The sequence below is a fragment of the Schistocerca gregaria genome, chromosome 5, assembly GCF_023897955.1.
Source record: "Schistocerca gregaria isolate iqSchGreg1 chromosome 5, iqSchGreg1.2, whole genome shotgun sequence".
Taxonomy (NCBI): Eukaryota; Metazoa; Arthropoda; class Insecta; order Orthoptera; family Acrididae; genus Schistocerca; species Schistocerca gregaria.
In genome coordinates, this window is record NC_064924.1 from 208,447,170 (window position 1) to 208,461,486 (window position 14,317).

General features: G+C 39.0%; 1 protein-coding gene across 1 annotated transcript in view; it reads right to left on the minus strand.

The window, feature by feature from the left end:
- LOC126272345 (H/ACA ribonucleoprotein complex subunit 4) overlaps positions 1-14,317 on the minus strand; it is a 68,252-nt gene that overhangs the window by 11,163 nt on the left and 42,772 nt on the right. The window contains exons 11-12 of the mRNA XM_049975143.1: positions 8,800-8,872; positions 3,947-4,120 (exon numbers count right to left, since the gene is read on the minus strand). Coding sequence (XP_049831100.1) covers positions 3,947-4,120; positions 8,800-8,872 — 247 coding nt within the window. The remainder of the gene's footprint in view (positions 1-3,946; positions 4,121-8,799; positions 8,873-14,317) is intronic.

The following is a 14,317-nucleotide window of genomic DNA, read 5'->3' on the forward strand; positions in this document are numbered from 1 at the left end:
GCATTTTTTCACTGCAGGATGCACAATATTCAACAGCTGAATTAATATTTGTGAAAAATTCCTGGCAAGAGGTGCAAGAGTGCTTTGGTTCTTTTTCTTCTGAAGATGGAATTTCTACTTTGAAGAGTGTGGTCAGTTTTGCTGTAGTGTTCATCCATAGCTTTAGTAAGTTCTCTGCGCTTTCTTGATGCATAGAGCTTATGACTCTACTTCACTGACCACAGATTCTTAACAGGACTAACACCTACCTCTGTAGTATTATATTTAATTCTTCCTCTACCGATGCAGAATCCGTATCATCTACACCATGGGAGGCTTCACCTTGTTCAGATACTATAATTGTTATTCTGTCAGAACATTGAAGTCTTTTTTTGTTTTTTGTTTTTTTGTCTTATGTATCACTTTTTTATGGATATGTAGATAGTCAGCACACTTCACTCTCCTGTGGCCCCAATCAGAAGACATTTACACCAGTCCTTTTCACAAAACACACTGCAACTGAATCAACCGGCAAATTCCTCACGAAAACACAGAACTCACTGGATGGTCTAAGATTTCTTAGAATCCTCTTCAGTAAACAAATTAACACTAAACAACTACAATGCAGAAATCCGCAATGAACAACCACAACAAAGAAACTGACAAGAAACTACAACAAAGTAAGAAATATCTGCAACAATGAATGTGAAAAGAACTAACTGCAACAAAGAAAGTGATAAGAAATAACTACAACAAAGACAACAGAAATGAACACTGTAACAAAGAAATTAGTATGAAACAACTTCAGTGAAGACACATTACCCTTGAAAGTTAAAAAAAATGCTTTTTAAAAATAAAATCTGTCCAACTTATAAGTGGAAGCTCTCCTTCACATAGGATATAGTATTAAATGGTACTAATCAACAGAAGAAATCTAACTTTTCTGGATTGGCATTTTCGAAACAAAATTTTTTTTCTGTAAATTATAAAAAAAATTCGAAAGGTGACAGTAAAACAGAGGATACCACTGTAATCATATATATATATATATATATATATATATATATATATATATATATATATATTCCAAGACTTACCAAGCGGGAAAGCGCCGGCAGACAGGCACATGAACAAAACACACAAACACACGCACAGAATTACGAGCTTTCGCAACTGGCAGTTGCTTCGTCAGGAAAGAGGGAAGGAGAGGGAAAAATGAAAGGATGTGGGTTTTAAGGGAGAGGGTAAGGAGTCATTCCAATCCCGGGAGTGGAAAGACTTCCCTTAGGGGAAAAAAAGGACAGGTGTACACTCGCGCACACGCACACACACACACACACACACACACACACACACACACACACACACACACACACACACACACACACACATCCATCCGCACATACACAGACACAAGCAGACATATTTAAAGGCAAAGAGTAAGGGCAGAGTTGTCAGTCGAGGCGGAAGTACAGAGGCAAAGAAGTTGTTGAAAGACAGGTGAGGTATGAGCGGCGGCAACTTGAAATTAGCGGAGGTTGAGGCCTGGCGGATATCGAGAAGAGAGGATATACTGAAGGGCGAGTTCCCATCTCCGGAGTTCGGATAGGTTGGTGTTGGTGGGAAGTATCCAGATAACTCGGACGGTGTAACACTGTGCCAAGATGTGCTGGCCATGCATCAAGGCATGTTTAGCCACAGGGTGATCCTCATTACCAACAAACACTGTCTGCCTGTGTCCATTCATGCGAATGGACAGTTTGTTGCTTGTCATTCCCACATAGAAAGCGTCACAGTGCAGGCAGGTCAATTCGTAAATCACGTGGGTGCTTTCACATGTGGCTCTCCCTTTGATCGTGTACACCTTCCGGGTTACAGGACTGGAGTAGGTGGTGGTGGGAGGGTGCATAGGACAGGTTTTACACCGGGGGCGGTTGCAAGGGTAGGAGCCAGAGGGTAGGGAAGGTGGTTTGGGGATTTCATAGGGATGAACCAAGAGGTTACGAAGGTTAGGTGGACGGCGGAAAGACACTCTTCCCATGTGGAAGTTTCTTTCTATATATATATAGAAAGGCAATAAAATATCCAGAACTGTTACAGAGATACAGCATTTTAAAAAGTTTTCCAAAATTCGTATCTTCAGAATGGTGTTCACAGTGTCATCTTTTTGGAGGCCTGTATATCAGGACAGGTTTTCTTTCTTTCTCTCTTTGTTCTTTCTTTCTTTGAGAAAACCAAAAGTACGTGGTTCTTACTTACTCCTGACTTTTAACATATGCTAAATTCAATAACATCCGAGACTATGAAGATAGGCCCAACTTGCCTGAAGTGATACGGATTATTTGTCTAATCCTTACAATTCTGCTCATCGTGCTATTTACTAAATTAACTAAAATTGTACTGTATCTTTACAACACCAGGCAATTTGGCAAATGAGAGACCTCAAATAATTACAAAAAAAGAAAACTGACAACTTTTTCCATTCCCCCCCCCCATTCTTCTCCAAATACTATCTATAATCTGTATGTACATCCCTACTGCTTCTGTTAATCTTTTAACTGTTGAGGCATTGTCACAAAGACAGAAGAGAAGTCAAACAATGGAAAATGCAGGATGGAATGTAACAACACACGAGAAGGAAAGTTACCTCTCACCATATAGAAGGGCCGCGATAGGCACAATAAAAAGATTCACACAATCATAGCTTTCGGCCATTAAGGCCTTTGTCAGCAGCACACACACACACACACACACACACACACACACACACACACACAACACGCGCAACTTTCACACACATCAGCAGTCTCAGAAAGCTGAAACTATACTCTGGAAGTGCCCCCCCCCCTCCTTTTTTTGTTACAACACCAGGCAAATTTGTCAAATTAGAGAGTTTCAGCTATCTGAGACTGCAGATGTGTGCGCAAGTTGTGCTTGCCTGAGTGTGTGTGTGTGTGTGTGTGTGTGTGTGTGTGTGTGTGTGTGTGTGTGTGTGTGTGTGTGCTGCTGACAGAGGCCTTAATGGCCAAAAGCTATGATTATGTGAATCTTTTTATTGTGCCTACCGCAGCTCAACATCTCTGCTATATGGTGAGTAGCAACTTTCCTTCTCTCGTATTGTTAGATGGAAGAGAAGCATAGACATGTAAATATACATGCAATATCATTAACAAGTAAGTACTTCATGACTTCTAATGATCGAGCTGGAGTGTAGTTTCACTTTAAACAAAATTAAGAGGGATACCAATGTCACAACTATCTGATATGACATCACTTACACAATACCTAACAGAACTGATAATGCACAGATGGGTCAAACTAATGACAGAGAAAATGCACACTGCATTTCTACCCAGACATCATGTGTCACTGAACTTGCCAAATGTATACTCGCGGATAAATTTCCTGCATTCCGAAACCAATGGAAGGCCACAGCAGACATGCTACAGGGTCTTTCAGATCCATTTAGGACAACATTATTTTACTGTGGTACATAAGACCCGCACCAACATTCCAAAGTCATACTGTAATTGCTTTATTCCAGTATCCGGAAAGTGTTCTACCAGGCAGAAAGCAAATATAAATTTGAAATATAATTTCTTTTTAGTGATTTGTGAGGCTTTGCAAGATATTGTAACAAATATGAATTAGGTGCACTGAAGTAACTCACGGAATTTACAAAACTGTTTCATATGGAGAAATGGGTATTATATACCACAGTGCAGATCACAATAGTCTCACAATTATCACGCATGTTACCTTTGTAGTGCAGAAAAGCTATGTCCTCTTGCTAGTGTGTCTTGATATACATTTGTTTTAACTGTGGCAAAAGACTGTCCCCAGAAGCTTAGTGAGTTTTTATCCTTATTTATATTCCTGTTACTCAGTATGGGAGAAGTGAACTGTCCAAATACAAATTACATTTCATTCTGCATGGTTCACAATTTTAGAATTACAAAATACTAACCTCTGTACTAGCCTCTAACCCTTCTGCAGCTTGTGCTGTTTCCTCTGCACTTTCTAGCTCCAGTTTGGGCTTCTTTTTCTTCTTCTTTTTCTTCTCTTTTTTTACTTTCTCAGTAGACGCTCCTGATTTATCTAGGTCACTCTGCAAACCTGAACTGCTTGTACTCAATGCTCGCTGCAAACAAAATGATGTAATTAGCCATTTAATATACCAGCATTATCTGATTTTGGTTCCATAGCATATTTAGTTAATTAATGTTTTAGTCATCTGGATGATTCCTGTGCATAGAAGTCATTATACATTTAAGAGCAGCTAAAAGCTACTTATGTATATACTGATGAAACCTACTAAAGTAACATTTGGAACTAGAGCACTATTTCGTTACACCAGCCCAGACTTTCAGGTGTATGGGGCCAGAGTAAGAGTAAACATGCCAACAATAGACTGAACATATAATGCCCAATGAATCATTACAATAGTTAGTTGGACAGATTTGGCTTAAAGAAAGATGATGTAATGCAGTGCAAGACAAAGTTTCCATCAGACCTGTGTGATCAATCCCCTCTACGGGATCAGCTTCCAAGCTACACCTTTACGCGATCACCATATGTTTTTATGAAGCTTATTGCATTATCTTTGTATAGTGAACAGCAACATCTTGTCATGTATACAATGTTTGTGTATTACTGTAGTCCCCAACTGATCAACTTTACAGGAAAATAGCTATTCCTCCACAAAGCAGAGTGAAATTGATGTCAAACATTCCAATGAATTATGTTCAAGTCTTTGTATGCAGTATTAAGTGACAAACATGAATATTAATTGTTTTGATTGTGTACAAGTCACAGCTGAAATACAAACAAGATTTTTATACAGTTAATACTGCCGTATTCTGAAGATCTAATATATCAGTTTGATGGTGCTGAATTGGGGAGGAAGGTAGCTACTCAACTAAAGTTATAACTCATCATTCCAGGTCACACCTGCAGGCCTGTTCAGTTCACTATTATAGACACCAGGTCTATTTTCCAGTCTGCATGGAACATGAGCTATTCTCCACAGGTGATGGGGGTCATTCTTTAAATAATCCTTAAAAATGGGTTTTGGTTGCAGCCTACTACGCTGGTGAAGAGGTAGCGACTTTCTCATGATGCCATAGGGTGGAGACGTGTGTGTGTGTGTGTGTGTGTGTGTGTGTGTGTGTGTGTGTGTTACTGAAACTAGAAAATTAGCAAACGAATTTCATCAAAAAACTTAGTCTACTTTTATATGTGTGACTACCATTCAACATATTTCATGTGGTGAGTACCAATCAATCACAATTCATATTTTTATTACTCACACAATATTATTTCTAGTCCATTTGCAAGAACAAAGGGCTCGGAGAAGAAATTTATTTTGTAAACACTAGACGAAATGTTCAACTCAAAGTAGCAACTGAAACCCAAAGTTGAATGACATTACAAACAGAAGAGTAAAACAATACTCGCCGTTGTAGGGAGATGTCGCTCCAAAAATGTCGAAAAAGTCATGCAAAGTATTTTTAAACATGGGTGGGAGAACAGAGATCTCTCACAGATTAAATTATTTCCAGCATTTTACAAAGTAGTCCATGACAGTGAAGTACAGAATTTTTATGTAATTAAAATTCAGTACATTTCTCTGAGTCATACTTGCAAAGTCTCCCATTCCCTCATCTTCATTTTTAAACAAGTAATTGTGTCGTTTATTAATAGCATACTAAAATGCATATTTCAAACAGCACATAGCTCCTCTTTTTCGCACAGAATATGCTATATTAGTTCAAATATTTATTTGTATTTTATTGTTATTTGTTTACGTGGCATGCAATGGCAAGAGTTTGCCAGCTGACATATTTACAGCACAGTAAGTACAACATGGAGTTTCCAACACTGCACAGACACAGAAGGGGAGCCTCAAAGGAGGCAACAGCGGGGATTACATTATAAGATCGTATATTAAAAATACAATTCGGATAAAAAGGAGAAGCTGTTAGTTTTGTTTTAACTGCACTCAGATATCCACACTTCAAGTACACTAGTAAATCCTCATGTAATAAATGCAAATTGTTATACAATCCAGTGGAAATTTATTGTAAATAGTTCAACCTCTGTCTTCTTTCCGTAAAGAACAGCCAACACAGTCATTCTGTGATAACTAAGACAGTTTTGGCAGAGTTACATAAAAGACTAATTTTCTGTGGTGTCACCAAGACAATGAATATTCATATAATGAAATTTTATGAGAGAAGTTAAAGTGGTGTACTGACCTCTCATTCCGTCCTTGGAAGACTTAAGTCTTATCATCATCACAAAAAATATAACTTTAGATAACAGGTCAAAAAATTTATTTCTGACATTAAGTGTTGTTTTGACATACCTAAGGCTGGCTCACAGTTACTCTGTATGTCTCTGCTTCCTGAGACCTATTTTAGCTGTACTTAGTACTTCTCGGAACCACTCAGTACAGAGCAGCATTTTGTGGAGCAGTGCAATACAGCACTGTTTCTTCCGACATATGATGCAGTAATTTTCGATCAACATGATTAAACTTGCCAGAATCAGAGTGCCACTGCTTTTTATGCCGCACTATTTGTTTGTGGTTTAAAGGAAATTGAAAGTTTAGTGGTTGTTGCAACGGTACATACACTCAAAAAGATGCAATCTATCACCCTATTGTCACAAGGCTTCGAAAGTGACAGACTCAATGTCTTCTCCCCCCCCCCCCCCCCCCACACACACACACACAAACAAGAACTCTCAATGTCTATTATGCTGTTAGTCACATAATGGCCAGGCACTGAAAATTTGCTGCGAGTGTGAGTGGCATTACAATACAAAGTATAAAGAATTTAAAGATTTAGTTTGCAATGACAGAGAAAAGGAGTTGGCAGACCTAAAAAGATGCAATCCAATGCCAGTGTGAGAAACCCATACAAATATACAAATCACAGAGTTTTTGCTGTTTTTATTTGTATGTATTTGCTTGTAGAACTCCAACGTATCCACAGTCAGTTTCACTGTTTCTTGTTCTTAGCCAGCAACCAGCAACCAACTACACCAGGCCACCATTAAAAGCAAGCTACAGCATACTGCTTAAACTTCCCATATCAAATAAACTTTTCAGTTCATAAAAGAATGATTTACTGAGGCGGCAGAACTCGTGAAAAGTTTATGTACGTGTAAAAAAACACCTACTGTGAAAGCACAATGCCTGAAAAATAATTCCACCTATTTCCCTAAGCTCTTTGGTCTTAAAGAAAGTAAAATTTTGAAGAATTCATTTTGGTTTTGAAAAATACGGGAACAGTTTTTGAAAACTTTTCAGGATCCTGCCAACCTCACATCAGTTTTTGTGGTCTTTTGAAGATCATTTGCAATTTTGACTGGAAGCACCCCTGTGCATTTGCACATTGAACTGATCGAGCTGCAGCATTCAGTTTAACAAACAGGTTCTTTCACATTAAAACTGTCCTGGAGTTTTACATAGGTTTGTTGGGGAAGATTTTCCACATCTGCATAATGAGGCTGCAAAAGTGGTCAATGATTGGATCAACATTTCTCAATAATTAAACAACCTGGATCATGATTATAGAGTAACCTGAAAGATGATGTTTGGTTTGTGGGGGTGCTCAACTGCACAAGGCATCAGAGCCCAAACGAAGTTCCAATTCTCTACGAACGAAATCCCATTCTTTGCACAGCCCAATTCTTTACACAGTCCAATCAAGTCACTGTCAAGAATGATGATGATGATGATGATGATGATGATGATGACGACGACGACAACACAAACATCCAGTCCCCGTACAGAGAAAACCCCCAACACAGCTGGGAATCGAGCCCAGGACCCCGTGATAAAGAGGCAGCGACACTAGCCACTAGATCACAAGCTGCGAACACAACCTGAGAGAGAAAAATCTGTGAAACTGTCTGCACCTAACTGGGTGCCAGATACAAATTATAGTATATCTTCAGTAAAACAAAAATAAATATAATGTTGAAATTTTGAGAGGTATATTGTTGAAAATTTTTGCCACTGCAATGTCAGTAGAGAAGTTGTAGATAAAATTTGTTTCTTTCACACGTAGTTAAAACCATTTATTCTGCCTTTAATAGCACGCTATATAAATTATTTGCTTTTGCCTCTTTTTAAATCTCAGCTTAAATGTTGCATGAATAAATTTTAAGTTTTTTAGGTATATTCTCTTGTACCAACTGCCAGTAATAGTACAATATTGCTCATCATGGTATGTTGTACATAGCTTCAGATTTTCGAATTTGCTAATACATTATAACAACAAACGTAGACACATACAATCTGTTCAGTGTTCCATGAACAGTTGCTCTACCATCAAATTCAGCATGTTCGTAGTTAACCATTCTTCTCACTCAAACACCACAGTGAAGGGAGAAAGTGAGTAGTTAAGATGAGATATATACACGTGTGCAGAGTTGTTGGCTATCCCTGTGCTACACACAAACTGATACAGTGTGTCTCCCCCCTCCCCAAGTCCAACAGTAATTGTGTCTGCAGTACAGCTTATGACTGCATTAACAATATAAGCAGTCTGTCTACCACATTACATTTTACAGGAGGAACAAATTTGTTCTTGCTCTCCCCCTGCTACCCTATACTACATTCTTTTTCACAGGCCCCACAGAACGCATGTTTAATATTTAAATCTAAAAATGCGTGTGTGCTTTAATGTGCTGTTGCCATTCAGACAAGAAAGAACAGCACCACTTATTGTATTTAATTTTAATATTTCAGTATTCGTTTGTGGTAGCTGTAAATAACTAAAAGTAGAAAAAAATAATGAATATCACTACCTTTCTTGTCTCTGTTTCTTCTGGAACTTCAGATGGAGCCACTGTTGCAATCTCACTCTCTGGTTTTGGAAGGCTGCAAAATATTAGCAATGAAATAAAACATATGCTGCAAAACATCAAATAACAGAAAATTGGAAATGGAGCTCCTCGAGCTGACTAAGGTTGCAAGCTTTAACTTAAATAATAAAATCTGGTTTTTAAAGATACTGTCTTGGTTAGTAATTGCATATTCACTAGTGGCAGAAAATCCATGTAAAAATTAAGTTCGGTAAGCATTAAGCACTGGCATCAGAAAGGTAGGAGATATGTTCTGTCAGAAGAAGATCTGGGAGGGTGTATCAGGAGTCATGCTTGAAGAGCTTAGTTGGTAAGAGCATTATCCGAAAAAGGCTGAGCTGCAGGTACAAGTCCTATACGGCACAGTTTTAATCTGCCAAGAAGTTGCACAATACCACACACACTGCTACAGATTGGAACATTCATTCTGGATTTCTTATCATACGCTCACTAAGTTGCAAATTTTTGTCTTTTTTTTTTTTTTTTTTTACAGAAACCTCAACATTTTCAAAGAATACATAAGAATCATATGAATACATTTCTTGACATCAGAGCAACACAGAACAGAGGATGAACAGTTAATGAATGAATGAATGAGTGAATGAATGCTGTTACACATACAATGAACAGATCTAATTGATAGCAATTTCAATATGCAAGGACTCCTTTTAAGTGAGTATGAAGTTGCAATAGACAATGCCAGCCTCAAAATACCATCAAAACATACTAAACATTGTGTCAGGTAAGTTGATAGTCTAACATATTCTGTTAACATGAATCCTTATGAAAGATGCTAGCACATGTGAATGACATAATACTCTACAATACACACATTCCAACAATCTGCAGGTAAAGCTACTGCAGTACATAAAGTGTTGCTATAGACATAGGAAAACCACTCGTGTCTTATCTGAATTTGACAGGCTGAAATATTTTTCTTCAGTCTGTTCCGTATTTTGACCACGGCATATTCTCCTCTGTGTATCTTACACACAGCTGAAAGTAAGAACGAATGAGTTATTTGTGGACTGCAGGAATGTTGATAAGTCCAAGAATTAATGTTACTTATTTATGGTAGTAATGACCACATGCTACTAGCAATAGGAATCTGACCAAAATCAGAAAAGAAAGCACCAAATCTTAAGTTCCAATTGAAATCTGCACACTTTTGGAGCCAGTTGCTCCCTCCTCTGACAGAAGCATTGAAGGGGGAAAAAAGGGGTGAGGGAAAATAATTGGTGATGTTTAGAAAATGAGGAGAGTTCAGAAAAGTTGTCCAGAACCCTGGGTCAGGAGAGACTTACCAGATGGGATGAGAAAGAAAGTGATTGTTGAGGACTGCACTAGACGGTATTTTAAAACCTGAGAGCGTAAAGTTGGAAGACAGGGTAATATGCAAGACAGAAATTACTGCTCAAACATTGAACACAAGTTAACAATAGGGGAAAGCTAAATGCATCATATCCAATGGAGTTTGGGGGGAAGGGGGGGAGAGGAGGGGGGGATAGCTGCGTTAGGAAACAAAAGATATAGAAAACTAAAAGGGAATGAAGAAAGGAATAGTTACTAAGAAGAAATGCTGCAACCGAAGAAATTAACAAAAATTACAGCCAAGTTGGTGGTGAGAACCAAGGACATGTAGTAATGTCAGCTCCCAATCTGCGGAGTTCAGAGAAAAAGGTGTCTGGGGGAAGAATCCAGATGCCACATGTTGTAGTACTGGCACTGAGGTCACAAGTGTCATGTTGTACAGCATGTGTGTTGCCATTATACAGCCTTGCCCTATGTCCATTCATTCTAACTGATAACTTAGTGGAAGTCATTCCAATTTAAAAGGATGAGCAGTGTTTACATAACAGCTGGTTTACGACATCTTTTGTTTCACAGGTGGCTCTCCCTTTGATAGTATATGTTTTGCCAGTTAAAGGGCTGGTACAGGTGGTGGAAGATGCATAGGCAAGTCTTACAATGCGAACAGTCTGAGGGATAGGAGTCATAGGGTAAGGAAATGAGTGCAGAAGGAGTACGGGGTCTGACAAGGATGTTGCACAGATTGGGAGGTCAACAGAAAGCTACTCTATGTGTAGTGGTCAAAATGTGGGACAGAATGGATCTCATCTCAGGACATGATTTTAAAGAGTCGCAGCCTTGTAGGAGTAGTTGCCAACTTCTGCTGCTGCTTGGTAAATATTTTTTTCTAAAGTTATCCAATTACATTTATATTTTCAATAATTGGTTGCTTTTGTTGATATATTAAGTTCCAAGCGGGTTTATATCGCAATGATAGGTTGGATGCCACATGCAACAATATTATTTATTGCAATAAATAACTACATTATATCTATTAACATCATTACAGACTCAGAATACAAAATAGCCAGGGTGATGGCATCATCAAAGGTGAGTCAAATCGGTTGCCTCTATAGGCTACCGAGGTTTAGTGCCACAGGATTTCAGAAGGAAACTGGAAAATACTGTGGCTAAATTTCCTGCTCACATTACTGGAGCATGGTGACATTTTAATTTTACAATTACTGAACGAGAAGGTTATGAGGGTAAAACAGCCACTAGGGACTAACATTTGAGTGTGTGTTGTAAACTTTTATTTCTATTAAAAAATTACTGTCTTGAGTAATTAGAAATCTATCAGGGGAAAAACTTTAAGTATATCAATAACTAACAGGCCCAAATTTTTCCATTTAATTAATGCAGGGGAGGGAATAAGTGACTATAAAGTCACTGTCAGATGAGTGACTACTAATGTTATGAGGGACGTAGAAAGTTGATACAAATGCAAAAATAGCTACAGCACAGATTTCTGCAATCTGAAGCCTCATTGACAGACAAACAGTGAATGAAACCAAAATGAATACAAGCTAAGCAATGTGATAAAATGTTACATATACACCTAAGTAAAATTGTATCTGCCACTTTGATCGAAAATATTGAATTTCAATCATACATGAAATTAGTCAAAAGATTAATATCAACTACACAGTAGCCCAGACCATGTACTGGCCCTGAAACAGAGGTAATGTAGAGAAAGCAGAAGTACTGGATTATATTTCCCAAAAATGTTTCACAATAGATTATCCAAATACTCCTCCTCTTGATACAAGTTGACCACCACTTGGATACAGTGAGATGTTATAGAAGAATAGGAAAGCAACAAAAATCATTTAGCGCACAAAACATTTCTGAGGTGTGTATAGAATACTAAGGCCTTGCTTACACTGCAACTGCAGTTTGTCATAGCAGCCCAGTCAACGACAGTTGAACAGTTTTGTACAGCAGTAACAGGGCATATCATGAACAAAATACTAAAACCTCCAGTGGTGGGGTGTCAGCCTGGAGGTGGAGCAAGGGGAGGGGGGCATTTAAAGATCACTTAAGTTTTTCTTCAATAACTAAAACTGTGATTTCTAGCAAAAATGTTTTTCAGTACAAAATTAAACTACTTAAATTTTCTACAAAAAAGGTCCTATTCATTTTTCTCTGGGAGTAGTAGTTTCTGTGTTGCAGAGCATGGAAAATTCACAAATTATTAAAAATAATGTATTAACATTATAAAATAAACAATGCTTACTGTTAAATAAAATGGGTTAAGGACAAATACTAAATTGTTCCCATATCTAAGTGTAAGAGCCACATTAAAAGAGAAATAGTGTTCTGCGGGTGTAAGAAAGTGGAGATCTCAATGGTAAAAACATGGAGGAATGTAGGTCATCAGATTGTGGTCATGCACTTCCCTTTTCCATAGGTCAGCAAACTTAAGGTGAGCAGGTGATACCATGCTCTATCTATACCACTACATCGCAAGAAGCAACTACATGCTGTTTCATGGAGATATACAGAGTTTTCTATTGTGCTTTGTCAATCACTGGGGACACAATGCACATACATGCCAGAGGGTGATTATTTTCCGAACACTACATGGAATACAAAAGATTATTTCAACAATAACAGAAATCACTGGATGAAACAGTATGTGAAATAAGGGGAAAAGTAACCACTCATCAATAATGGGTCAATGCATGAAGCACAGAAACACACAGCAGAAAACAGTATTCACACTAGAATTTCAGCATTAGCTCTTTTTAAGGGACAGTGCACACGCACACACAAAACCACAGAGTCTGGCTGCGAAGGCCAGACACTGAGCACATCGCATGAAGCAATCTGGGTGGTTGGGTTAAGGAGGAGAGCACAATTGTTCCAGCTTAGCTTATAGATCACATGACTGGTTTTGCAGGTAGCCTGCCACTGATAGGACAGGTGATGCTTGTGATCAGATTGGAGTAGGTGTTGGTGGGAGGATGTATGGGACAGGTCTAGCATCTAAATCTATCGCAGGGATATGAGCCATGGTACAAGGGGTTGGGAGCAGGTGTGGTGCAGGGATGGACAAGGAGTGGGCAAAGGAATATCACTGTGGGAGGGGTGGAAAGGATTGTTGGTAAGACATTCCTCATTTCAGGACATAAGGCAGGTAGTCAAAATGCTGGCAGAGAATGTAATCCTGCTGCGCAAGTCTGGGTGGTACTGAGGAGTCACAAGGGGAATGATCCTTTGTGGCCGGATGGTGGGAGGTGTGGGAGGTGACTGGAGAGATAAGCCACAGGATTTCTGTTTGTGTATAAGGGTGGGGCTGTGATTAGAGTCCTTGAAGGCCTCGGCAAGATCCTCAGTATGCATTGAGAGGGGCTGCTAGTCTCTACAGATGCAACGACCTTGGATGGCTAAGCTGTATGGAAGGATCTTCTTGGCATGGAATGGGCGGCAGCTGTCAAAATTGAGGTATAGCTGGTGGATGGTAGGTTTGATATGGATGGAGGTACTGCTGTAGCCATCACTGAGGTGGAGATAAACATCAAGGAAGGATGCTTCTTAGGTCGAAGAGGACAGGTGAAGTGAATGGGGGAGAAGGTGTTGAGGTTCTGGACAAATGTGGATAGAGTGCCCTCAACCTCAATCCAGATCATGAAGATTTCATCCATGAATATGAACCAGGTGAAATATTTTGGATTCTAGATGGTTAGATAAGATTCCTCTAGCTGGCCCATGAATAGTTGTCTGTCCGCATGAATGGCTACCTACAAACTGTGGCCAAGAAACAGTCAGACCACTACACACACTACAAACTGTGGCCAAGAAACAGTCAGACCACTACACACAGAGTACGCTGCCCAAGGTAAGACTCCATTTTAATGACTGTTTCACAGCCTGTGCCATAAGGATCCTTTGTACCAACACTAACTTTTTCTGAATTGCGAAGGTGGAAACTCTCCCTGCAGTATATCTTGTGTTCCCTGGCTTCAACCTTCATTTGTCATTGTCATACATCCACCTATCCCCTTCCCTGTTCGCATTCTGCCACTGAACAGCCCTGTATTCCACCAACACACTCACAGTCTCTCTACTTCTCTACTTTTCCACTGCCTCTCCCCCTCTGCCCCCCTGC